The sequence below is a fragment of the Periplaneta americana genome, chromosome 3 (genome assembly GCF_040183065.1).
Source record: "Periplaneta americana isolate PAMFEO1 chromosome 3, P.americana_PAMFEO1_priV1, whole genome shotgun sequence".
In the NCBI taxonomy this organism is placed as follows: Eukaryota; Metazoa; Arthropoda; class Insecta; order Blattodea; family Blattidae; genus Periplaneta; species Periplaneta americana.
Genome location: NC_091119.1, coordinates 165,397,107 through 165,424,383, shown reverse-complemented (window position 1 = coordinate 165,424,383; position 27,277 = coordinate 165,397,107). Strand labels below are relative to the sequence as shown.

Genomic DNA, 27,277 nt, shown 5'->3' with positions numbered 1-27,277 from the left:
ATCACATATTAACATGTCAGAAATTATAATAAAAATGGGCAAATTGTGTTATAGAATATAACATTATAGCTCCATTGTACTTTCGAAACTATTTCAAATCTTTCGGACAGACGTACAGTATTCCTATTGAACGAATTTATCTATACATATACTCTGTGACGATTAAATTACGGACTTCTTCACAGTGCTATTGTGTAAACCGATACATTACACATCAGTAAGGCTGTGGATTATTCGTGATAACATGACATGAAATTATAGCTTTGACAATGTAGTTGAAGGTCATGCTTGTCATGCTTATAATGGCGTAAATTTCGTTGTTCAGTACGTGATAGTTGTCCTTCTCTTTGCCGGTATTTCAGAATAATTGTGCTGTGATTTAAACACGTATTTATACCGCAAACGGTATATCAACAACCAATATTTCAAAGATGGGTACTAGAATTGCAGGATGTAGAGAATCTCTTGAAAAATCTCTTCATGATGAAAATCAACCTTGGACTTCTGCATTTGAATGGGCTGAGAGCAAGACTGGAATAAAACGATTGTATTTGTTCATGGGTGAGTCAAGTTAGATAACAAGATCCCCAGCTTCTAATTATAGATATCTAGTCTAGACCATTATTTTAGAAACATGTATTGTACTGCAGTTAGTTCAGGTCACCAAATTTAAGGCAGAAATGTTTGGTCTGGGACTCAATGGAATTTTAGGATCCTCAGGTAATTGGTTTAGCTACATCGAAATAAAAAAAAATACTTTCAATTCCTGCACATTAATTAAGTTAAAAAATTACATATATACGTTCGTGTTGTCAAGTGTATGGGGTTTTGTTCATTTTATTTGTTACTCACTGAAACACATTGTATGTAGTAAAGTAGATTCAGTGCCATTGTATGTTTCTGTTAAATTACAATAACCAGAAGTTGTACAGTAAATGTTTAGTAGTTTTAAAATATTAATAATATGTAGAGAAATAGTTGTGGTAATTAGTTATTGGCGCAGGAATGTAGGCCTACTAATATTATTTTTAAGTGTATGTCTCCTTTGTTTTAATGTGTATGTCTAGTTAACATTTCCAAACTTATCTGTAGGACCGGCTAGGTTCATAAAATATTCAGCTAAGTCTAAGACTTCCCGACGTGAATTTTCATTTCATTCATTTTTATGAACACTGTTTAAATTATTAAATGAAATCGAAGTGGTGTATACAAAAGTAAAATATTACGTTTCTTTTTCAGTACTAATCGTTTGTCTGGCCTTTTATATGGTATTTGGATATGCTGCACAATTATTGTGTAATATCATTGGATTTTTGTATCCAGCCTACCGTTCCATAAAAGCACTTGAGAGTCCAAGTAAAGAAGATGATACAAAGTGGCTAACATACTGGGTAGTATTTGCATTTTTCTCCGTTGTAGAATATTTTTCAAATATTCTCTTGAGTTGGTTTCCATTCTACTGGCTCTTTAAGGTAAGTTTTCAGTTTCTTATTTGTAAGATTTTGTTTTTAAAAAGACTTTTTTGTACAGCAGTATTTAAGAACACTAGAAGCCAACGGATTTACTTTGTCCCTGTATGATACTGTGGTTCGGCATCATAAGGGTCTCGGGGTAACTCCTACTCCCCCCCCCCCCTGTTGATTGTCAAATGTTTTCTTAATTATTCGTTAGATTAATGATGAATGAAAGCTATCTAAAGAAAAAATATTTTTCAGTAATTGCTTCATGGATATAGGCTTGCAAATAATTTCTGTTCATAATAAAGTTTTCTTTGTAAAGAAATTAGGTTTAGCTTGACTTATTATGTAAAATTAGTGGTTCTTCAAGTTCGTACCTTAGTGACAATGTAGCTTCTTGAACCTCCTTTATAAATGTTTTTTTTTTTTTTTTGTGTTACTCTTGCCAGTTTTTTCATTTTCAACATAAGATTTCCACTGACATAGCTCAGTAGTGCGTTTGCCTGTTGATCCAGGGTTGCACTTGGGCTGATCACCTAGATGGGTTTTTCCGAGGTGAAGGTCATAAGGTGAATGTCAGATAATCTATGGCGATCCTTGGCCTCATCTCACCAAATACCATCTCACTATCAACGCTAAATAATCCAGTAGTCGATACAGTGTCATTAAATAACCAAGTAAAAAAAAACTTAAGATTATCACACTTGCTCATATTTTGTTTAGCCTAAAACTATTTTGTCTCTCGCAAATTTTTTTTGTCAATATTATAGTACCGTTTGTTATCAACTGATGTAAACGAGAAGTTTCGAACTTGCTATTGCATCACACATGTGAGGGAAAAAGTACCTAAATAATTAAAAATAACCTTAGAATTGTAGAGACATGATGTGATCACTGCGAAACCTAATTTATAAACCCACCTAACCCGCTCCAAATACTTTCATTTCTAACATACCTATCTGATGATTTCCTCCAAACATTTTCACATGCAGTGATCATGTAACCCATTGATATTACTGTGATGTTGCAATGCGCTGGGAAGTACTCCTTTCTTCATTCTGGGGTAAATCTGTCTGTGTTTCTGTCTACCAAAAAACTTATATGCAAGGCATTCCAAAAGTCTGAACAAGCCGAACCTAACTTGTCACTGATCCTCAACCTTACTAAAGCTCACATTGAATCTGTGAACCAAAAAAACATATATACAAGACATGTTCAAAATCCTGAACAAACTAAGCTATAAACCAACGCATCCCACCCCAAATACCTTAGTTTTTAATATACCTGTCACTTATTCTCGACCTTAGGAAAACTCGCTTATTTATTTTTCCAGATGTAGTAGATTACACCATCTCTTAGTTTCATTTCATCATGAAATACCGCAAGACGAATCAGACGTCATTCCTTTGTGTTGTGCGTAGCGAGACTGACGTTTCAATTATTCATTTTCATTAGAAATTGTGAGTTAACTTGTGACCTTAAGTTGCTGGGTGGACCATAGCATACGAAGATATATTGCAAAACATTTGAGCAATTACAGTACAAAACATTAAACTACATTTCTTTATTTCCCTGGTGCAGTCGGCAGAGTGCCCGAGGTTGCAGGTTCGATCCTGACTTAGGTCAATGACATTTAAGTGTGCTTACAGGTTTATGTCAGTAGATTTACTGAAATGTAAAAGAACTCCTGCAGGACAAAATTCCGGCACATTGGTGATGCTGACATAACCTTGGCAGTTGTGGGCGTTATTAAATAAAACATGTTTTTTTTTTTTCTTTATTTTGTCTAACTCATCAGGTCAGTGTCAAAAATCTACAGAATGTTGGTCTAATTACGTATTTTTTTTTTTACAAGGCAGATTCCGTGTATTAATTTTGTGTCACAAATTGAGAATACCTTAAAAACTCTCCTTGTAAATTAGTTTTTACGTCAATTTACCTAATGGTGAAAATAAAATGTGTTTTTTAATACTTTATTAACTGCATGTTTCATTACATAATGTGCACATATTTTCATTTTTACACGTTACATAACCATCCACAATGCCAGTATACTACTTACAACTACTTCATTAATACTCCAATTCAAACTTTATTGAAAAATCAAATTTAAAAAATATAGCTAATTTATGTACAATTGGCGACTTACATGTACTGACTTATTTCGCCAACTATTCATAGAGGTAATAACTAAAGAAGTCATACTTACACGAATAAATTATCGATCACTATCGATTAGTAAAGGTCAGGTATCTTTGAAGTCAGTGTACCAACTTCGTCACTGATATCACTTTTGTATATTTATCACTACACCTAATTTTCTTTACAATTCTTTGTTACTATCTAAATAGTCAAAACATACGTTTGCATGTAAAATGTTTGAAATTAAATTTCATTAAAACGAGCCCTTTCACAGAATTGATGGTAAGTGTAATTCATTAAATTTAGTTACTTACCGTACTTACTTACTTATAAGTTCACTTGTATTTAACAAAATGAGGGATGTATCTGGTTGAACAGCATTTACACATTTAACAATCACATACACAGCAATACGCTTCTCACAGCTCACAGCAACATGAGACCAAAAGAAACAAAAATGAATAAATAAGATTTCAATATTGAAAATGCAGACAAATTAGAGGATTTTCAAAAAATGTATGCAGACAGCTATTTTTATTATCAAATAGCAGGCATATCTGCATAAATGCTGATGTATGGTAACCCTAGGACTAACCAAATCTATCAACAATTAAATTGTCACCATAATATCCATAATGCTTCCCTATAAAATATATCAAATATTGCATAGCAATATAAAAAAAAAAGCTCTTTCAGATGATATTAATCTATATGGTGTAATTTAAAAAAGTTCTCGACAAACGTCATAACTGGCACAACAGTAGCCTATTTTGTTTCCATAAAACTGTTCCTTTCTAAATACAGGGTTTGACGTGTCTGAGCTTAATGTTCAATATCCCCTCATTCAATTTGAATTGTAATTATACATTATTTTTTTAAAAACCTTTATCATTGTCTGAGCTCCAAAGTTATCTGTGAGCCTATTTGTTGTTGTGGAACTTTTTAAGAATACAGAACTAGTCCAGCTTGGGGGTTGGACGAAGGGTAACAACCCATCACCATAAAAAACAGTTGTTACGAAACCCCAAAATAAGAGAGATGAAGTTACAGGAGAATGGAGAAAATCACACAATGCAGAACTGCACGCATTGTATTCTTCAGCTAACATAATTAGGAACATTAAATCCAGACGTTTGAGATAGACAGGGCATGTAGCCCATATGGGCGAATCCAGAAATACGTAATTATAGAGTGTTAGTTGGGAAGCCGGAGGGGAAAAAAAGACCTTTGGGGAGGCCGAGACGTAGATGGGAGGATAATATTAAAATTGATTTGAGGAAGGTGGGATATGATGGTAGAGACTGGATTTATCTTGCTGAGAATAAGGACCTATGGTGGGCTTATGTGAGGGCGGCAATGAACCTCCGGGTTCCTTAAAAGCCATAAGTAAGTAACAAGACTAGAACTTGTATGTATGTTTGTATTTATTTACACTGCAAGTGGATAAACACCCGGTGGTAGTGGTAACCTAATTACACACAATAATTACAATTAATAATAATAGTTAAAATAAGCTAAGTGATGGGTTAAGGGGCAATACAAAAAGACCAAGAGGTTGATGTATGAGAGACTGAGATTTCTCAAAATCCGCTGTTTTATGACTGCTAAGACACCTCATTTTTAGGTAATGTTTGCTTGTAAAAATTCGAACCTTATTCACCATTGATTGATCCGTCTACCACCTTACATAAAAGTATGTGCTCTCTCTTTGATTTGAATCATTTGCCAAAATTAAAACATTAAGATGTCGTAACAAAATGAGAAAAGGGTATTTAATAAGTTAACATAAAATTCCTTTTGAGGAAAACAGTGCTGGAACAGAATTGTTGGACTCAGTTTAAATCAATACTGTGAATGGACAATTAGTAGATAATACATTACGCTTTTAAATAGCTTATTCGACTGTAAAGTGCAACATTTCAGTTAAATATAATTTAGAGACAATTGCTTGTTTTCGAAAGAAATAGATTTTATGACTAGTTTTTAACATTTCCTGGAGGGAAGTGTTGTGATAAGAAGAGATAGTGCATAACCACTTCCTTAACTACACGAATTTAGTAGCACACATTAAATTTACAACATAAAAGCATGAAAATCGTGAGTTGTAGTACAGTAATTATATTTTATTTATGATCTGATTGAAATTAAAGTATGGAGAGAATGAGTACAAATTTTGTGTATAAACAAATTATTTGAACGGGCACAGTATAGCAAATAGAATAATGGTGAGAAAATATAGTCGAACCTCGATACAAAAATTTTCTGGGACTAAAAAAATTGTATTGTTATATCAGTATAATTGTTGTATTGAAGGATTATGAAATTTTGCCCAAATTTGTGTTCCTAAAGAGAATATAGTATTGATTACGTACAAAACAACATCACATACAGAGAGTTCTATGAAGACCTGTTCCAGATAGTAATGTTCCGTCAGTTTAATGATGGTAGTACGAAGAACCTGGCCCAAAGAAGTTGAGTGGTAAGGAGTGGAGTGGGACTAGTCTGTGTGAGGGAAGCGAGCATAGATGTGTCCATACACCAGCATATGACCGCTTGCTGCCAGACAACAGAGTTTGTTAGGTAGAGGTTAAAAGGAACCAGTCTTCATAGGAACTCTCTGTGCTATGATATAACATTTACTCACCATTTGATTACCCTATTTAATTTTTCTTTTCCGGCTACCACTTTAATGAAAGTAATCTCATGTATATATTTAAAATATTGCACAATCACCGTTACTTTTTAACTTCGCTCTAGAATAGGAAAGTTCAGGATAACAGACAGGGTTTGGATTGAACGGGATACATCAGCTTCTTGTCTATGAGGATGACGTGAATATGTTAGGAGAAAATCCACAAACGATTAGGGAAAACACGGAAATTTTACTTGAAGCAAGTAAAGTGATAGGTTTGGAAGTAAATCCCGAAAAGACAAAGTATATGATTATGTCTCATGACCAGAATATTGTACGAAATGGAAATATATCCTTCGAAGAGGTGGAAAAATTCAAATATCTTGGAGCAACAGTAACAAATATAAATGACACCCGGGAGGAAATTAAACACAGAATAAATATGGGAAATGCTTGTTATTATTCGGTTGGGAAGCTTTTGTCATCTAGTCTGCTGTCAAAAAATCTGAATGTTAGGATTTATAAAACAGTTACATTACCGGTTGTTCTGTATGGTTGTGAAACTTGGACTCTTACTTTGAGGGAGAAACAGAGATTAAAGGTGTTTGAGAATAAAGTTCTTAGGAAAATATTTGGGGCTAAGAGGGATGAAGTTACAGGAGAATGGAGAAAATTACACAACACAGAACTTCACGCATTGTATTCTTCACCTGACATAATTAGGAACGTTAAATCCAGACGTTTGAGATGGGCAGGGCATGTAGCACATATGGGCGAATCCAGAAATGGATATAGAGTATTAGCTGGGAGGCCAGAGGGAAAAAGACCTTTTGGGGGGATGGGAGGATAATATTAAAATGGATTTGAGGGAGATGGGATATGATGATAGAGAGTGGATTAATCTTGCACAGGATAGGGACCGATGGCGGGCTTATGTGAGGGCGACAATGGACCTTCAGGTTCCTTAAAAGCCATTTTTATGTAAGCAAGCAAGCCAATCATTACTTGCTTTGAACTTTGAATCAGCAAGTATACTGGCACAATTAAACTGTTTTTGACACACAATAAGGCCTGTTATAGGAATGTTAAATGCTCTCATTTCATTAAACCACGTCAAGATAGCAATGTCAACATCATCTGCTGCCGCAGGTTCAGGTTCAGGATTAATTTTACCACTTGCAACACTGTCTTCTATTTCTTTGAATTTCTTTATGAATCTTGCGCGTTTGACTGCATAAATCCATATTTTTAGCCACTTTAGTCTGCTTCAATTCCCCTACCTGAATCACTAAATGCAGCTAATTTAAGCCCGGTTCAGATGGTGCGTGTGTTTGTGATGGATTCCAAGGTGGCTGCACTGATGGGTAGCCTGCATGCTCACTTGCCAGAAGTAATGCGCTCTGATTGCTCCTTGGATGGCTAGCTTGTTGGATTTCGAGGGTAGGTTCCTTGCTATTTTTCGTGATGGTTTGCAGGCTGGAACCAAAGATGATCATATAATATCACCACTGAAACCATGTCGCCCTGTTCGTTGTTTTCCAACTAAACCTGTTTTTTTCTATATTCTTTAGTTTCTAAGAAACAACAATTAAATATCGGACTTTAGCTGTTTTGCACTTATGGCTTAATTACTTTATTACGACATTTACTACTGTTAATGTAGGACTATAACCTAAGCTGTTGATAAAGCGTCGTAAAATAACCTACTAAAAAAAAAAAAATTAATGTAGGACTTTAGTTGTTTTCCACTCACGGTTTAGTTTCTTTTTGACCATGAGTGTTGGCAACAGATGAAACAGCAGATGATTTTCCAATTTGAACTGTGATAAGAGCCAACTCTGTGTGAACAACCACCAACGCCATAGCCAACACGGGAGCCAGCAAGTGAGCACACAGGGAGCCATCAGCGCATCCACCCTGGAATCCATCATAGAAACTAGCACCGTCTGAACCAGGCTTAAGTCTCCAAACTGATTTATTTTCGTGTTACACCTGTCGTCATTAACAACTAACGCTCAAATGTGAAAGGCGCCAATGGCAAGAATCATAAAGGCAAATCTGTTAACAGATCACGCGGCCTTGAAGCAGTTATAGTTCTATTGTAACTTAGTCCTTTCACAGAAATCCAAGATCGGTCAGTAAAAGTATGAGAGTAGGTGAAATAATGAGAAAACATCTTCAAGAGGGCAATACCAATTAAAAAGTAAAATAGTATTGAACTTGAACATGAAAACAAAGTAAATAAAAAAATTATAATAATGTTTTTATGGTTCCATTAGAGTTTTTCCAAAATTTGACCATTGTTGTAATGATTGATAAAACATATTTAAAATGTAGAAAATTTACCAGGACCGATAAAATGTTTATTGTTACATCAGTTTCGTTGTATGGATTTGCTTAATGTATTAAGACTTTACTGTAGTTTTACTGCGGTAAAGTTTGTTTTATATTTACACTACGTCAGAGTGCCTTGTATGTTAAGTAATTCGGTTCTTCATTTCTGATTTCATTTTGAAATTTCATGTAAGTTCTTACTTGTCAGCTGGATAAGTAATTTTTTTTCTCAGTTATCTAAACTGATAACACATATACCAGCATTGACAATCCAATATCTGAATAACCTTATAATCAATATTACTACTTCTCTTCCCAGTCAGTAGTATGCAAGAGCAAATGTTGGGCTGGAACTTAACATATGAAACGTAATTCAATTCTTTTGGAAATGTAAATTATAAAAAGTTGTTTAATTTGGCACAAAACTATTTTTATATAAAAATTATATATATATATATATATATATATATATATATATATATATATAGAGAGAGAGAGAGAGAGAGAGAGAGAGAAAGAAATAACTCATCCGGCCTTAATTAAGGATGACCACGAGGATCCGGAAATTAATAGCAAACAAATATAATCAATTAAATATGAATATTGTTATAAAAATAAAATGTAATAATTAAGCACCATTGATTATCAATTATAAAATAAAATCTTAGAAGATGACTAACTTATAAAATTATACTTATAAATAAAAGATTTTATTTAAAATTAGCATATCCTTAATTAAGGCCTTCTGAGTGGTATAAAAGAAACTGTATAATCTGCAGGGAATCTTTAAGAATTTGCGAGATGATTTTTTGAATTTCAAAAGATGATATTGATAATTGTTTTAAAAAATTGTATGTAAATTTTGGTAAAGAACTCAGAGCACCAAAAAATAAACCTATCACTGACCAATTGAAGAGAGGGATGTTATACTTGGAACTAAGGTAGAGAATACAAGGTTCATAAATGGCCCTCTTTTCCTGATCAACCTGATGAGCTTGGTTTAGATCTCTCTCCATGCATATAGTTGGATCTATGATAATAGCCTTTTGTTGTTGCCTGTTTATTGCTATTATATCCTTTCTTCTGTGAGAGTCGTACTCTTACTACCTGATTTTCTCTGTCCTTTGAGGACATCGGTCTTCTGCATATACTGTTCTACTTCTGCCTGCTGTCATCATATTTTTATTTTCATCTCTTGAAAATTAATTTTTTTCTTCCTCCAATGAATCTTGGCCTTCCAATCTTTTTTCCTCCACAAATGTTTTCTTAACTTCTTTTTCAAAGTCCATTATCAGAAGTCGTAAGAATTCTAATCTCTTCTTTCAATGTAGGCTATAGTCTGTAATATAAAGTTATGACATGTTATAGAAGTTGATTAATTATTTGTTCATTGATATAAAAAAACAATTTGAGAATTACAGTATTTGACATTTAAAAACAGTGTGTATAATTATCTTAATTGACAGAAGTGCGTTTTATTTCAGTGCTTATTCCACATCTGGTGCTTTGTACCTCTTGAGAACAATGGTTCAATTGTGATCTATAACCGCATCATTCGTCCAAGGTTTCTTAAACATCAGGAGCAAGTAGACAACATGCTGGGTGATCTCGCAGGAACTGGTACAGTAAGCTAATCTAGGTTCCACCAAAGTCAGAGTTTAAATTTTCTACTTGCAATTGTTTTATTGTTCAAGATCTGATCCGAATTCTAATCAATTTTTGTTGCAATGAATCTCCTATCGCTGTTTCAGTTCAAAACATTTTCTCATGGTTTGTAGTTAGTAATAATGAATTTCGAATTACGTACCTGTGAACCTTTCTGAATACTGTCTTAGAAGAATGTATCATCAATACTTTCCATCTTTTCCTTATTTCGTCTAAGTTCCTCTTCCAGATGTAAGGGTTATTATAAAAATTATCGTTGTTATTACCACATTGAATTTAATTTAAATCACTTCTAACTCACTTATATTGTCCTCATATTGTTAAAACATTCAAGAACATCAAATTCCACTTGTTCATATTTTGCTGCACGAATTCGCTTAATTTTGCCTAATGAAGAACCGGAAGCTCCAGCAATGTCAATTTTATCTTTGTTTTTTTTATTATGGTCGAAGGAGTAGATTTTGAAATTTGAAGATGTTTTGCAGTTTGAGTTATTGTCATAGTACCATGAGACACTTCATTCAAAATTTTAACTTTCCTTTTAATATCCATAGATTTATAGTTATATTACTGGTTGTTCTTTATGGTTGTGAAACTTGGACTCTCACTTTGAGAGAGGAACATAGGTTAAGGGTGTTTGAGTGTTTGAGAATAAGGTGCTTAGGAAATATTTGGGGCTAAGAGGGATGACGTTACAGGAGAATGGAGAAAGTTACACAACATAGAACTGCACGCATTGTATTCTTCACCTGACATAATTAGGAACATTAAATCCTGACGTTTGAGATTGGCAGGACATATAACACGTATGGGCGAATCCAGAAATGCATATAGAGTGTTAGTTGGGAAGCCGGAGGGAAAAAGACCTTTGGGGAGGCCGAGACGTAGATGGGAGGATAATATTAAAATGGATTTGAGGAAGGTGGGATATGATGATAGAGATTGGATTAATCTTACTCAGGATAGGGATCAGTGGCAGGCTTATGTGAGGGCGTCAATGAACCTCTGGGCTCCTTAAAAGCCAGTAAGTAAGTAAGATTTTTTCCATCTTTTACTCATGTTGTTCTCGTATTGAGGTATTAACCCGAACACTGGTTATGAGAAACTAACAGTTATTAAATCACTGTAGCACTCAATGGTACCTCTCGAGATAGGACACACAAAAGACGTAAGCTACTACTCTTGTTCTCGTGATATATATAGCAGTGCATATTATGCATGTTCTAGTCAATATCTTGAAGGACATTTGAAGCCTTTACTATGAGAGCAAGTGAAGGGAATTCCCATGCAGTAAACTGTAAAGGATGTATATAAAAGTTGTCTTTTGCTTGTATTAAAGGAGAGGACAAAAATCTGCGGACTGAAAATTTGTTTGAAGTTCGTATAAACAGAAATTTTTATTAACCGGATAAAAATCCATTAAAACCACTGTATTTGAACCAGGACCAGAAAAATTGTTCATATTAAGGTGTTCGTCTTAACCGAGTTCGCATTAACGACAGTTTCATGTATATGGTTTGTATCTGGAGGTGTAAAATATGGTCCACTTACCCCATTCTACCTTGTATATTTTTACACTACATTCAAGAGAAAATTTAAAATCTGAGCGGTATGAATAAAGATCCCTGAATGGTGAAACTGTTACAAGTAAACAAGTGCTAATTACACTCTGTCTTTGCTGCAACCTTTATGCATGTGTGTTAAAAATGATTCAGATCTCTGTAATTGGACAACACTTTATGTAAAATACATATTATTAATCTTCTATTTTGTCTTTTTCAGTAGGCTACTTATGTGTATTAAAATATATTTATGTAATTTAATTATTTTAATATACAGTATCAAATCGAGTGTAGATTACATTTCTTAATTCAGATTCACATTATACCACATTTAATATAATAAAAATTATACATCTTGATTGCATAACTTTTAATACTGTATCACTTCGGAATATGTATGATAAGACTTTCCTGTGTTAAACTTCATCGTACCTCGTTTACATGTTTCGACTTATTTATGGGTCATCTTCAGAACTGGTCGTTGTTGGTCTTGGCTCCTCTTGTTCTGTTTCCTGTGAGGGTGCGTTCGTGTGGTATAGTGTAGAGTCAAAGAGTGTGTGTGTTTTGAAGTTGTGTGTTGAGAATTTCGTTGTAGGCGTGTTTTCATGTGTCTGTATATTTCATATTGTTCTAGTGTGTTTAGTTTCTGGCTTTTTGGTTGGATGTATAATATTTCCATGTCTGTGATGATGTTTCTGTGGGTGAGATTAGCATTTGTTATGTGTTCTGCATATGTGGAGGTGTTTTGCAGATAGTTTCAAACACGTTACAAAGAACACATCACAGCCATAACAAAATTACAAAACACCTCCACATATGCACAACACACATCACAAATGCTAACCACACCCACAGAGACATGGAAATACTACACATCCAACCAAAAAGCCAGAAACTAAACACACTAGAACAATATGAAATATACAGACACACGAAAACATACCCCAACGAAATTCTCAACACACAACTCAACTTCAAAACACACACACTCTTAGACTCTACACTATACCACACGAACGCACCCTCACAGGAAACAGAACAAGAGGTGCCAAGACCAACAACGACCAGTTCTGAAGATGACCCATAAATAAGTCGAAACATGTAAACGAGGTACGTTGAAGTTTAACACAGGAAAGTCTTATCATACATATTCCGAAATAAAAAATATGATAAAACTTTAAAACTTTTCCATGTTAAAATGTATTGAAGAAGGTAATCTAACTTTGTTTATGCTGCCATTTCTTGTCTTGTATAATCTGGATCACGGTCTTCTATGAAAGGAGATGTATGGGTAATTGGGTATGGTAGTGGGAAGTGGTAGTGATGCTGCCTTTTTAGTGTGTATTATAATGTCAAAGAGTGTATGTGAATTGAAATGTAATTGTATATTAAATATGAGTTTGTCTTACCTGTCCGATTACCTGGTTGGGTTTTTCCGAGGTTTTCCCAAACCGTAAGGTGTAATTCAAGTAATCTATACGAATCCTTGGCCTCATCTTATCAAATACCATCTTGCAATCACCAATTCCGTTGACTCTAAATAACCCACTAGTTGATACAGCGTCGTTAAATAACCAAGTAAAAAAAAATGCATCTCCATCACCTCCCATTACCATACTCATATATATTATTCCCCTTCCATAGACGACAGTGAGTTATCTGGAAGATACAAGATCGAAACAGTAGACCACTGGCAATGAAGTACAGTACACCACTTCGAAATGGCTGTATAGCGCAATTAAGATATATTGCCATTTTTCATACAGTTTAATGCAGTGAAGTTTTATCATATTTTGTAAATACTGTATTTTCAATTTTCAGACAGTGGTAACTTTCTATATTTATCAGATCTCGATCTCCAGATTCTTGCGCCTATTTTTAGATGAATTGTGTATATAATTTTGATGTCTAATAATAATTTTTTTCTCTGTTTCAGCTGCAAAATTAGCTGCACAGAACATGTTCAAGACCGAATAATAAAAATTCTCACTGTTACAATGAACATAATGCTGGTTGATATTTCATATTAAATTCAAGCTTGATCTGAAACATGTAAACGGAAGTATTAACATCTGATGAAAGTAGTAATATATGTGACAGTTTTCACATACCGGTAATCTCAGCATTGTTGATTAAAATTTGTATTTGTTGCATTTTTTCAAAAATATTTTTTTCTTCCAATTTAATAATAAAAATTATCGGTAATATAATGGCTACTGTGATTTGCATACATAAAATCTGTAAAGTGTGACTTTTATATGTTGTTACTTAACTGGAGTTAGGCCTATGTAATAGATTGCTTGTCAGAGTTGATAATCATCCACTGAAGATTACTTCAGTATGTTTAAAATTTAAGCAGTTATAAATGATAATATGCACTGTTTTGGGAGAAGGTTATACTGTCTCTTTTTCTATAAATATTTCATGAATTACTGTGAATCAGTGATTTTATATTATTGTTTTTGTTGTACAACTATCTCTACAATTTGTATTGTTTACTTCATCTTCAGTGTATTGGTAATGAGTAAGATTTATACAGGTTTACATTACGTGTTCTATGTTAAGTACTTCATCCATTCCCTTTGTATCATTAATGCACAGTGGATGTATTTTAAGAATTGTTACGGTGTAATTTTGGCTTTGTGTTTATAAATCTAAATTCTTGTTGGATGAATTCTTTGGTCATTTATTTCTAACCTTTCCTCGAGAAGAAAAAAGTATATTGATGTTAGCTATGGTAATTCTTCTATACTGTCCATCCATAAACCACAAAAGAAGACACAGCCCTGCAGTATATATTGACTACACCCCAACTCTGGCTACTAGCAACACGCATCTATAATGAACATCGATCAAAATACCCCTCATTTCTCGTGAAAAACAACAACTGAATAGATTACAGTGGACTATAGTGGACTTTATGTTGTCAGCAAACAGCTGGATACATTAAGAAGATTGATTGACTGATTGATTAGCTATGGTAAGTTCTTGGCACCAAAACCATTAACTCTCTTGCTCTCTAATATACAGGTTGATTCACGAGGAAAGGTAAAAAATTTAGGATACGATATCTTAGGCCATTTTGGGTCTGTTTTCAAATAATGGCAGAGCTAGATGCATGTTTTTTTATAAAAAGTCTCACTCCAATGCGAATCAGATGTTACCATATGCTGCTGACGTGAGGTGTGAGACAAGGTCACGGATCGCAATGAATGATATAACATTGGAATCTGCATTGTGAGTGATGTGGATAAGAGAGTGTTCATTCACCTCACAAACCAGATGATGTGGCATTACAAATGTCCAATCACCTGCCCTTGTCTGATGTAATGACACAGATCCCGCACATAACACAAATACACTACCACTTATCAGTTTACAGCAGTTCAGTCAGCTACCTACAGTACAGTAGTTATACAGGTACAGTTATCAGAAGTGTCAAGTTGTGTTTTTCAAGATGCCTTATAAATTTTCGACTGCAGAATACGCCGATATTGTGTATGTTTATGATTTGTGCGATGGAAGTTCCTTGCATGCCGTCGCTGAATATGAACGACGTTTTCTGAACAGAAGAGTACCATATCGAAGAGTATTTACTGTCTATGGGGTTGGGTGAAAGACTTGGTATAGCAAAGGAAGGTGGAAACGAGAAAGGCACTAATCGACCATATTTTGGATGCTGCACACCACATAAAGAACAGCCATGAGCAATTCTCCTACGAGATGAGTGCAATTCATGCCCCATCACGACAGTGCATTGAAGCAGAAGGAGGTACCTTTAAAAATGTGCGAAAACATTGACCCTGACATCTAGAATATTAGGTATGTATGTATACGTGAATATAAACTTTAAATTTGTCCGTTATCTGTCTAAATGCGAGTTAGTACAATGGAATCCCAGAAGTTTTTGTGAAATCAAAGAGCCATATCTCCATAACCGTTTGAAAACGGACCTATATTCATATGAACTTTTTGACTCAGAATGACTTCAGAATTCACATCCTAAATTTTTTACCTTTCCTTGTGAATCACCTTGTAGAAGAGTAATGTAGTGAAACATATAACTGTTTTAATGTAGGCACATTATTTTTATGTTATGGCGGTTATATCACTTACATGCAATTCCCAAACTGTTCGGAGGACCACACCTTCTGTTGGTTAGCAAGTCCTAAAGATCTAGCCGGAAGGATTGTCATACAACTCCACCAATCATATCCCTTCTTTATTACTTAGAGAATGCTTATGCATGTTCACTTGCTTAAGTGGCATTTCCCCTGCTTTTGATGAAACGATTATATCACTTTGTTTTGGTCCCCAGAGCCTCGTTTGTTAAAAACAGTTTGCACCACAAGATGGGGAGATGAGGATGGGATTTGAGTAGGAGAGGTTATGGAGTGCACTTCACTATTTTATGCAATCCAAAGAAGTATAAATATGTGAATATCTTCCAACTTTATTCACTGTCTGTCTTTATGTACTGATTCTTCTGTATATCAGTGATTTTATTACAAATGAAATTAAAAACTACCTCAACTTTCTATTAATTACAAAATTGATTATAATTCGTAAATATTAATATTGATTATAAATCGTAAACATTTAAATATGAATACTCAGTTTTATTGATCTTTCTTTTGTTTTAGTTTGGTCATGGGATATTCATTATCATTAGGGTTATGAAGTTCATGCTCTGAAAACGACTTTAATATTTCCTTAAAATGTACAAAATATTTCTGTTAGCAGTTGTTTTAAAATGACCAATAACTTTCAAAGAAATTATAAAGCTACCATTCTCAACACAACTACTAGATTAAGTAATTTATTTAGTGTTAGTATCTGTTCATTCACTCTGCAATGATGGAGAATGGATTTTGCTTTATAACTACTTTTGGGAAGTTTAAATTTCATAGTCCAGTATTAGACAGTAATTATTATCTTTTAAATAATTATGTTGCATGTAAATATAGGCAAATTTGGCCCCCTCCCACAGGGATCTTAAATTTCTGGCTACTCCACTGTTCACAGCTATTGTTTGTCAGATCGGATGCTCTATGGAAAATTTGTGTTTGCTCTGTCTCAAGATAATAGTCGACCTCGTAGCATAGTCGGTATAGCACTGGCCACCTGTGATCGAGGTTGCGGGTTTGATCCCAGTCCAGGTCAATGGGATTTAAGTGTGCTTAAATACGACAGGCTCATGTCAGTAGATTTATTGGCATGTAAAAGAACCCCTGTGGGACAAAATTCTGGCACACCAGCGACTCTATATAACCTCGGCAGTTGCAAGCCTCATTAAATAAACCATAATTTAATTTTTTTTTAAATTTCTACGAAGTGTCAAAGTGTTTGGCAATATTTATAAATTCAATTTAAATGATAGCAAATGGACCGTGAAAATAGCTCATGATGGCTGTTAAACATAGATTGTGTTGAACACTCTGTAACACACATGCACTAACAGAAGTCTCTCATAATCTCTTCATCTATACAATCCTCACGGGACTCTATATTCTCATGTCAGTAAACTTCTGCTATCTAGCAGATAAGATAGTGAGCTGGCTACTGTCCGGTACCTTGGCAATCTCCCCTATCATTATCAGTCCCCGAAATAATACTACATTTTGTAGTTACAAGAAAAAGGAGTAGTGTTTTTCTTTTTTTTAATATATTATTGTGCGGGTAAGAGGGAAAATCGTTACATGGGTCAGCCCTTGAATTCATCACTACCTTCAGTAACTTAAGAACAATTTCTTATTTTTGAGATTTTAATTTGAATTTCAACAGTTATCCGACATTTTTTTTTATAAAGCCATATATGTCATTTGGATTTGTTTTCAAATTTCAATCCATCTGTAAGTTAGGTCTAGTACTAGGATGCCATCTCAGAAAGTCGACCGCACATTATCAGGTGATATATTCCAATGAAGTAAACTATGATTGATAGCTGTAGAATCAATGTATCCAAAGTAATCTTGAGGTGACGTCATCTAGCGATACATGAAAAGGAAGCAGGGAAGTTTCACGAATTGGTGGGTGGCACAGCAGCAGAAGCAGTGTAACTCGGGAATGTGAGGTGATAGAACGTTCGCAGTGGTGTCAAACGATTTTAACGAACCAGGCTACAATCTCAATTGAGCAACAATATATTATGGTTTCTATAACTTTTTTCATACCTGTTCAATAGGAATAGTAATTTTAATTTTAACAACAGCAGCAGCTATTTTAGGTTATGTCATTAATGTCATTCTGGGGAGAAACAAATTAAATTTAAAACATTTCGCGAGTGAAGGGAGAAAGTTTTCATTGTTGAGGAATATGCAGTGCAAATGGGAATAGGCGCATGAGCAATGGATACCTTAAATTCAGCATACTAATTCCGATAGACTTACTCACGCATAAAACTTGCAACTGTGTCTCCGATACAGCCAACCCCGATGTTTTTAGAACAAAAAAAAAAACTTTATCGTAGCTTCTTTTGGAAAGGAAGTAAAACAGTGTCTGGTTAAATGCGTGTAAATGAATTAGTCCGTGAAGAACATGGCTTCAATTAAAATTTTTCAGCCTTTTTTGATCCACATCAAAAATCGAACTATCATCTGATATCTTCTTGTGCTCCGAATTTTCTCCCGTTCACAATTCCTTCCCATGCATCCTTAGCAGACAAGTTTCTTTTTAACCAGTGACCCAGCCAATTTCTTTTCCCTTCCTGATCAATTTCAGCATTATTCTTTCTTCACCCACTTTTGTATAATATCGTATAATAAGAAATAAAATTCTTCACATTGCCAAGCTAGTAATCTGAAAAAGTCTTAATCGATCACATCTTGGAGTGCGGTATTGAACACCAGCAACCAATAATAATCAACGTATTATTTCCTTGGTCAGAGTATGTTGTCTCAGTAACATGATAAATGTGTAGGTATGTAGGAATACAACTAAAATGGAAACTTTTTAACATTTATTACAGCTTTAGTATTAATTTTTTTATCAACTGATGAAATGTTTTCAAAAATATTGTAGGAAAAAAAACTACTGTTGTCTTTTTTGTTCCTCTACAATGACTTCCCACTATAAGCTCACAGTAAAGATGCACTGTTACGAAAAACGTTCTTACCATGATTTCCATCGAATGCCTAACCATCCAGAGTTACAAAAGATTATTTTTATGGCTTTCTTAACATAAAATTGTTATACAGAAGTTTTTAGATATAAAAGTAACAGTACCGTACAAGACAAGTCTTCAAGATATAAACTAAAAAAACTATATGAAAGTGAATGAAAACAGCTGCTGTCAGATAAAAGAGACATTGTACGCATAAATAAAATCGAAATGACTTTTCGTGTTAAAAATTATCGAACGATTTCTCATGATATCGCCTACAAAAAATGCACATGAAATATGGCTTTATTTCCTACGAAAATAATCCAAAAAAATACTTTGGGAATCCCTAAAATGTTATGTATTAAATTATATGTAAAACGGCATCTAGACATTATATAAACATCAATTCGGCACCGGTACGTATTTAGGTTGTTTCTTGATCGCTTTTTGTTTTCACGTCGTTGTTAGATTAATGACAGGATTACGTACTGCTAATTACTCGAATCTCGAGTTTCAATCTGGTTTCAACAGTTCTTTCGCGCTGTTGAAACAAATTTGCAACGAATCCTAATGTCATCAGAATAACTTGTTAATCGATATTGATGACAGATAAAGTCGATCTAAAGAGTAGCTGTAGCTATTTGTAGTTCGGTAATTCAGCTGTGTTATGGTCATAGTGGGTGATATCTTGGTAATAGTAAAAATATTATAATTCGGTTACAGTGATGAGTTGTGCTTTGTGTAAGTGACAAAATATAGGATTAAACTGTTCTGAGTTTGTGGAAAAAATTGTGTACCGGTACTTCGAAACCGAGAGAGAACATGAAAACCATCACCCCCATGGTGAAGAGATTGATTAAACAGAGAGGGTGGAGTTCATGCGTCATCTCATGTTGTCGAGGTTATGTAAGTTTCATCACTATTTTATTCTGAATGAATCATATTAATGTATACAAGTTAATGTTGCACTTTTTACTACGAGTATTAAAAATATGAATAGGCACGCTACTACCAGTCGTAATTTACTGCTAAAACCGAGCAATATTGACATTTAATAATAAAAATAAATTGGTAGCATGGAGAAGCCAGCGCCGGGCTATATGATATAGGCCTATGTCATTAAGCAGTTGGAATTTTCACGTTACGTGGGTTTGTATTCCGCGTTGGACGTGACTGTTCGTTGTGTTCTGTGATCTTCATTTTATAAAGTGGTTGTCCGGTGTCATGAGAGAATCAAATAAAAATTATTTGAAATGCACGTTTTCAGCATCCCCGATACTGGGGGGGAGGGGGGGGGAAGATTCGTAACGAGTGACGACCGAGAAGACGAACGATTGAACTTTCAATTCAAGAAGGAATCGATTCATTTCGTTTACTGGATCATGATTCGTTCGTTCAAAACAATGTAATGTTGAAAATCATTCTATAACACATAATATTTTGTATTTTCCTAAAAGGCATTAATACCACAGTCTAGTATATACAGTCACGAACCTCAATACGTAGAGAATATGCATCCATAGATAGTTGCTAACCACTAGGATCGCTACTATCGCCTCATCACTTACAATGTGAAACAGTACCAGCACAGTCTATTGTTCCCAGTACTCTCATCAACTCAAGCTTCGTGACTTTATATACTAGACTGTGTTAATACTATTCTACATTAACAACCAGAATATGAAGTTTTTATGCTCCTCATTTAGAAAACGTAACGTTGTTTATATCCGAAGCCTACAGGTTGAGCAACATGCTGATGAGTGATGACGTGTTATTACATAATTACGAGGGTCATACTGAAAGTCATGAGCAATCCATTGTTGTAAATGTTAATTTTTATTTTTTAGACAAACTAGGTACATCATCTTAATCTACAGACTTTTCTGCCACTTTTCAACATAGTCTCCATTTCTTTGCACAAATTTTTCCCGTCGTTCTGTAAGTTTGAAAATTCCCTTGCTGTAGAAGTCCGTTTCATCCTCCCGAAGACACTGGCGCACTGCTTTCCGGATGTCCTCCAGCGTCTCGTAACGTTGGCCTTGTAGCTGCTCCTTCACAGAACCGAAAAGATGGTAGTCGGAGGGTGCCAAGTCGGGGCTGTAGGGTGATTGCATAAGAGTTTCTAATCCAAATGTTCTGATTTTCTCGACGTTGACACGATCAGTGTGAGGCCACGCGTTATCGTGTTGCAGGATGATCTTTCCAGGGCGTTTCTTGCTCAATGCACGACGGAGCTTCAAAACTGTCTGAATATAACGGACAGCATTTATGGTCTGTCTAGGTTTAAGAAATTCAACCAAAATTTTATTCATCCCAGAACTCATCAACTCATTCCTTGTTGCATTCCGTGGAGGCAGTTCGAGAGCGACCGCTACGAGGCTCATCTTGGATGCTCGTGTTCCCATCTTCGAAATGTTTTACCCATCTCCTAACACTGCTGGCACCCATGTACACATCTTCGTATGCACGCTGAAGTCTGAGGTGAATTTCAGCAGCAGACGTTTCTTCTTTAACAAGGAATATAATGACAGCAGGCTGTCGAAACGAACCATCGTTGTCGACCATTTTGCAAACATTGCCTGTGGTCACATGATAGAAGTTAATGACGTCACAATATGTCAATACATAGTGTAAAGTCTGTAGATTATGATCATATAATCGTTTTTGTGACATTGTTGAAATTGAAATTATAGCAATATGCTGCTCATGACTTTCAGTACGAACTTTCGTAACTTCAGCTTCTGTATTCAAATCGTTTTCAATACGTATCGAAAATTGCACGAAAACGGGGACGGAGGATCATATCCAGTACGATAAACGTAAACAAATCGATTTGAATACTCCATGAAAATGTAGTACGTAATTTCTTTTGAATAATAGTTCAAGAAAATTAATTATAAACAATATTACTGCATGATCATTCGTAACATGAAGAAAGAAGTGAATTGCTGCGAAACGTAGGCTATAAAATTTGTAATCAATTAGAAAGTGTGTTGAATCTTCACGAGACTTTTTTTTTTATTTCAGAAAATGGTTTATATTGAAAGTGCAAATAATGAAATCAATAGAGAATTTCGAGATGTTGGAGACCTGAAAAGAAGATAGAGATTATTTCTGAATCGGGGCAGGTAATTTAGTCACCAGAGTAGCTCAGGAGGTACTGCGTTTAACTACTGATTCGAAGCTGCACTCGGACGTGAGTTCGATTCCCTCTTGAGCTGACCTAGTTCAGGTTTTTCCAAGGTGTTCCCCAACGTAAGACGAATGTCAAGTAATCCCATGGAGAATCTTCGGACTTTTCTCACAATTACAAATTCCATCGACGCTAGGTAGGCTTGCAGTTGATGTTGATACAGCGTGGTTAAATAACTAAATAAAAATAATAAATAGATCAATTAGAGTACCAAATGAGTGATATGAAAAAAAATAGAGTATATGAAACCTTTTACAAATAAAACATGACATTCAGAATTCGCCATTGTCACATAGGTGACAGAGATTATTGGTTTTGTTCTGTTGGAACGCGAGACAAAAAGAATACACTAAATCAGTTGGCACCTCAACAACTTTTACTGTTCTTGTGCCAGCACACTTCTCGCCTCTCACTTGTGACGCTCTTTCACAAATTCTTCTAAACTGGCTCCATATTCCGATTTCACTGATTATTTTATTTGTGTCTCTAACTCAAAACAAGACGTTCACCAAGAGAAAGAATTGTCAAGGCTTTTCTGTTAACCTCAAATCCATTTAAAATCCTTGGATATCATTCCAACGAAAGTCCTAGCTACTTCTTTTTTCCGGACTGAAAAGTAAACTACAAGCTCCGTTGTAAGTTATATGTATAGTAGCATTTAATTACTACATAGTTCCTCATAGCTTATAACGTTATGACGATTTATTCGTTCCACCAACCACTTACTGCTGCTTGGATAAGCGTCATTCTCGGTAGTTCAATGGTCTGATCGTTGAATCCGAAGTCCGTGAGTATAAACCCGCCGGGTGCGATGTATTTCAAGGAATAATCAAATACTTTGCATGGCTGTCTCCTGCGGTGACTGAGTGGTAAGACCTCCGGCCCGTTAAGCAGACAGCTCGGGTTCGAGTCCCAGTCAGATCTGAGATTATTCATTGACAAATTCATAGTGACACCTGTGACGAACAAGGTCGCAGTTGGGGCTTTCCTCAGGATTCTCTCGTTTTTCCTATAATAGATACTTATTTGTCACCTTTTCTCCATTTCGTCATCATTCCATAGCATTTCCTGATCGCCGGCTGGCGGCGCACGGAGGGGGCTGGCCTAGGGGGGTTGCCTGCTCGAAACCTGGGTATGCAACGAACCTTAGTGCAACCTTCTTATATTGGGATGATTTTGAAGTCTTTAGGACTGCTCATCAAGCACGTGATTCACTGTCTGGTGCCATCTTATCGATTCAGCCACAGCATCCAGGTCTGACGGAGTCCGAGTGAATAGGAACGCCCCTCCGCCTCCCTGTGATGTTCCTCTGCAGCCTCCTCAGATAGATGGTATGTGTTTGAAATTCACGTGCTTGAATCTGCTGCATCCTTAACCAGATGGACATGCCGCCGGCGATTCCACGACTCACCAAGGCGCCATCTATCCGAGGGAGCTACACTCCCCTTGTCTGCTGCAGTACCTCTGCAGTTTATCTGGGATATGTGCAGCTTCCGCAGACATGCCATCTGTAGGCAGATCCTGGAACCACGTCCGCCATGTCCTCCTGGCCAACTAACAACTATTGAAGATTATTAATGGAATGATGCTAATTAAGGCGAAATAAATCCGAGGTCCAACGCCGAAAGTTACCCAGCAATTCTGCTTCAAGTGGTTGAGGGAAAACCTTGGAAAAGAACACAACCAGTTAACTTGTTTCAACCAGGATTTGAACCCGAGTTCGCTTTTTACACGGTCAGGAAGACTAACCGTTACTCCACAGGGGTTGACTTTTCTGTGGCTGCTTATATTATCACTTGATATGCAGCGAAGAATCATTTCTCAAATTAAAATGCGTCATAATTCGCTATTGGTAAATTGGTTTAAACTGAATGCTACGAGGGTGGTTTAATTGGATAAAAATACACCGTAGATCTTCTTTAATTTTGTATCTGCCAGCCAGTGACCGTTAATTTTCAAGTGGTGTGTATTAGTCGTGGGCTTCAGCGTATTAAAAAGCATTACAACCTTTCTGTCATCTCCTTTCTTCCCCACCGCAAATGTGACGTTGCACAGAGACAGAGATAAAATATAATATCTGTACCGGTGTTACAGATTCTTTTGCAGCCTGTATGACACTACGAGATGTATGAAAACGTTGACTCCTTTAATGCGCTTATTGTACGCACCTAAGCTCAAGGTCATTTGTTGGGCGTTGCATGCATGTAGTTTACCTTAGGCTGTTGTGAGCTACTGAAGGGGTTACTGAATGCACGTATAAGAACATTGAAGATAATACTCATTCGTGCGTATTGTAATGCAAACTATTGTTTTTTATTGAGAACATTGAAGGGATTGCTAATTCGTGCGAAGTGTAGTACAATCTGTTGTGTTTTTCCTGATTGAGAAAGATCAATCAATCAATCAATCTTAATTTAGCCAAAAACTCCAAGAGTATGTGGCGAATCAAAAACTAGTATACAATAAATGTATTAAATTAGTAAAAGGAGCTGTTAAAAGATAATATGAATAGAAACACCAAATATTCGTGAATATTATAAAATAGATTATTTAGCCCCAGTTGTAAACAGATGATTTAAATCTACTATAACAAATAGAATGGGCCTCTGGAGGTAGTCTATTGAACAAGTCAATGGCAATCGTTTTGGAAATTTTTTTGGATTTAGTCACTAACAGAGAATAGTTACGTCTTGTAGAATAACCATGAAGTTCGGATTTTTTTTTATATATTTGGATAATTTATTTGTAGCTGCAATTAGGCACTGAAATATGTATAAACTTATTACAGTCCGTATGCCTTCATTAATAAACAAAGGCTTGCAATGTGCATCAAACTCTGAACCAATGATTATACGAATAACCTTCGTTCGAAATTTTAGAACTCTATATTAAACTATTTCCCCAAATTTGAATACCATAATAATATGCTATTAAAAATGCATAATAAGCGTTCTTAAGAAATTCCTTAGATGCCAAGCTTTTTAATCGTCTTAACAAATAAATCACCCTCGATAGTCTAACACGTACATGATTTGTATGTGGTTCCCATGTTTGTTTGAAATCCAGTCATACCAAGCTATTAAATTTATAATCGCCGCGGCCTCATACTTAACATGTCGGCATCATACAATAGCGCGCGATGTGCTTTTAAAACATAATTTTGCCGACCAATTGTTGCTCCTTAGGTTTCACTCTAAGCGTCACGTTGTCACGTCTACTTCCTCGATAAGAATAAGCACTAGTTTGTTATATTGTTAAATGGCTATTATTATTATTATTATTATTATTATTATTATTATTATTATTATTATTAGTATACGAGTACATTGTCATTCCTAACTCTTAATAATAACTCTATAATAATCATTTTTAATCACATACCTTAATGTTCGTCCTCAGCACAAGACATTGCAACCTCGGTTTTAGTCCACGTGGATTAGACAAGTAGGTGTCATTTTGTACCCATCACCGTAAAAAACAGCTTGTTATGAATCCTTCAAATAAGCCTCGGAATGGGACTGATTCTCTGTTAAAAAGGGATGAAGTTACAGGAGAATGGAGAAAATTACACAACACAGAACTGCACGCATTGTATTCTTCACCTGACATAATTAGGAACATTAAATCCAGACGTTTGAGATGGGCAGGGCATGTAGCACGTATGGGCGAATCCAGAAATGCATATAGAGTGTTAGTTGGGAGGCCGGAGGGAGAAAGACCTTTAGGGAGGCCGAGACGTAGATGGGAGGAAAATATTAAAATGGATTTGAGGGAGGTGGGATGTGATGATGGGGAATGGATTAATCTTGCTCAGAATAGGGACCTGTGGCGGGCTTGTGTGAGGGCGGCAATGAGCCTCCAGGTTCCTTAAAAGCAAGTAAGTAAGTAAGGTGTCATTTTGTAATGGAAGCAGCTTATTGGTTGGAACATTGAAATTGAGGCGCGTGATTGGAGCGGCGACACAAGAAATTGAAAACAGTAATATAATTAAATTTCAAAGACTTGCCGAATGTTACGCACGAGGCCGCTCAAAGAGCTGCCGAATGTTCAGCATGAGACCGCGGCGATAATAACATGACATTGAGTCTCGTGAAGTACCGTCTGTCTTAAAGTAAACACCATATTCTGAGTTTTGTTATTATCGCCGCGGCCTCATACTTCACATGTCGGCATCATACAATAACGTGCGGTGTGCTTTTAAAACATAATTTTGCCGACCGATTGTTGCTCTGTAGGTTTCACTCTAAGCGTCATGTCGTCACGTCTACTTCCTCGATAAGAATAAGCACTAGTTTGTTATATTGTTAAATTGCTATTATTATTATTATTATTATTATTATTATTATTATTATTATTATTATTATTATTATTATTATTTCATATACGAGTACGTTGACATTCTTAACTCTTAATAATAAGTCTTTAATAATAATTTTTAATCACATACCTTAATGTTCGTGTATACATTCCTATAGATATTAGCAGGCAAATCATTGGCCATAATTAAATGTAAAAGAGGACTCAATACCGATCATTGGGGAACATCCCTATCAATTACAATAATGTTTGAATATTTACCACTGTAATATACACTTTGAGAATGATTTGATAGATAACCTTTAAACAAATCTAAGGCAATAACTTTTATACAATAATACTCAAATTTACTAATACCGTAATTATTTTATGGGATACACAATTGAATGCCTTTGATAAATCACACAAGATAGCATATGAATCATTAAGATTTCCAAAGCCCATAATGACTGAAGAAACTAAATCTTCGACAGCATGCAATGTCGACATTTCTAAATGCATATTGAATAGTGAGTTGTTCCAAATAATCCGTTAATTGATGCTTCATGACAGTTTCGAGAATTTTTTAAAATATTGGTACAATGGGTATTGGACTATAACTTTCGGCTCTCGATGGATCGCTGTATACTGTAGGCCTGTAGCATATTCCAGCGAGTTTTTGTAGTTTTAAGTTGTGCAAAAAGAGGAAGAAAATATCCGAAAAATAAATTCGAACATTTCACAATAAATAATTGATTAAATGACGATCTTACTCGTGTTAATTATGTAAGCATGTGCGGCTTACAGCTGTTTCGGTGCTACTTCACACCATCCTCTGAGCCTTCTGTGTCTCGGCGTCATCTCAACTTCGCTGCCTGTTGTGTGGGTGCGTTC

At 35.4% G+C, this 27,277-nt stretch overlaps 1 protein-coding gene across 2 annotated transcripts; it reads left to right on the top strand.

The window, feature by feature from the left end:
• Nucleotides 1-138: 138 nt before the first annotated feature.
• Nucleotides 139-14,466, top strand: LOC138696821 (receptor expression-enhancing protein 5-like). 2 transcript variants are annotated; one of them, XM_069822256.1, is made up of 4 exons: nt 139-561; nt 1,240-1,472; nt 10,050-10,185; nt 13,729-14,466. In XM_069822256.1, the coding sequence occupies exons 1-4, from the start codon at nt 432-434 to the stop codon at nt 13,767-13,769; spliced, it is 540 nt and encodes a 179-aa protein (XP_069678357.1). In that variant the 5' UTR covers nt 139-431; the 3' UTR covers nt 13,770-14,466. The 2 variants fall into 2 exon arrangements, with proteins under 2 accessions (XP_069678357.1, XP_069678358.1); XM_069822257.1 differs by lacking the exon at nt 139-561 and adding an exon at nt 571-720.
• Nucleotides 14,467-27,277: the final 12,811 nt, after the last annotated feature.

What these genes read in the sequence shown, in the direction of transcription:
- LOC138696821 (XM_069822256.1), top strand. Translation starts at nt 432, where the DNA reads ATGGGTACTAGAATTGCAGGATGTAGAGAATCTCTTGAAAAATCTCTT. An exon ending in ACGATTGTATTTGTTCATGG is followed by an intron (nt 562 to 1,239) that starts GTGAGTCAAGTT and finishes TTTCTTTTTCAG; the next exon opens with TACTAATCGTTTGTCTGGCC. An exon ending in CATTCTACTGGCTCTTTAAG is followed by an intron (nt 1,473 to 10,049) that starts GTAAGTTTTCAG and finishes GTTTTATTTCAG; the next exon opens with TGCTTATTCCACATCTGGTG.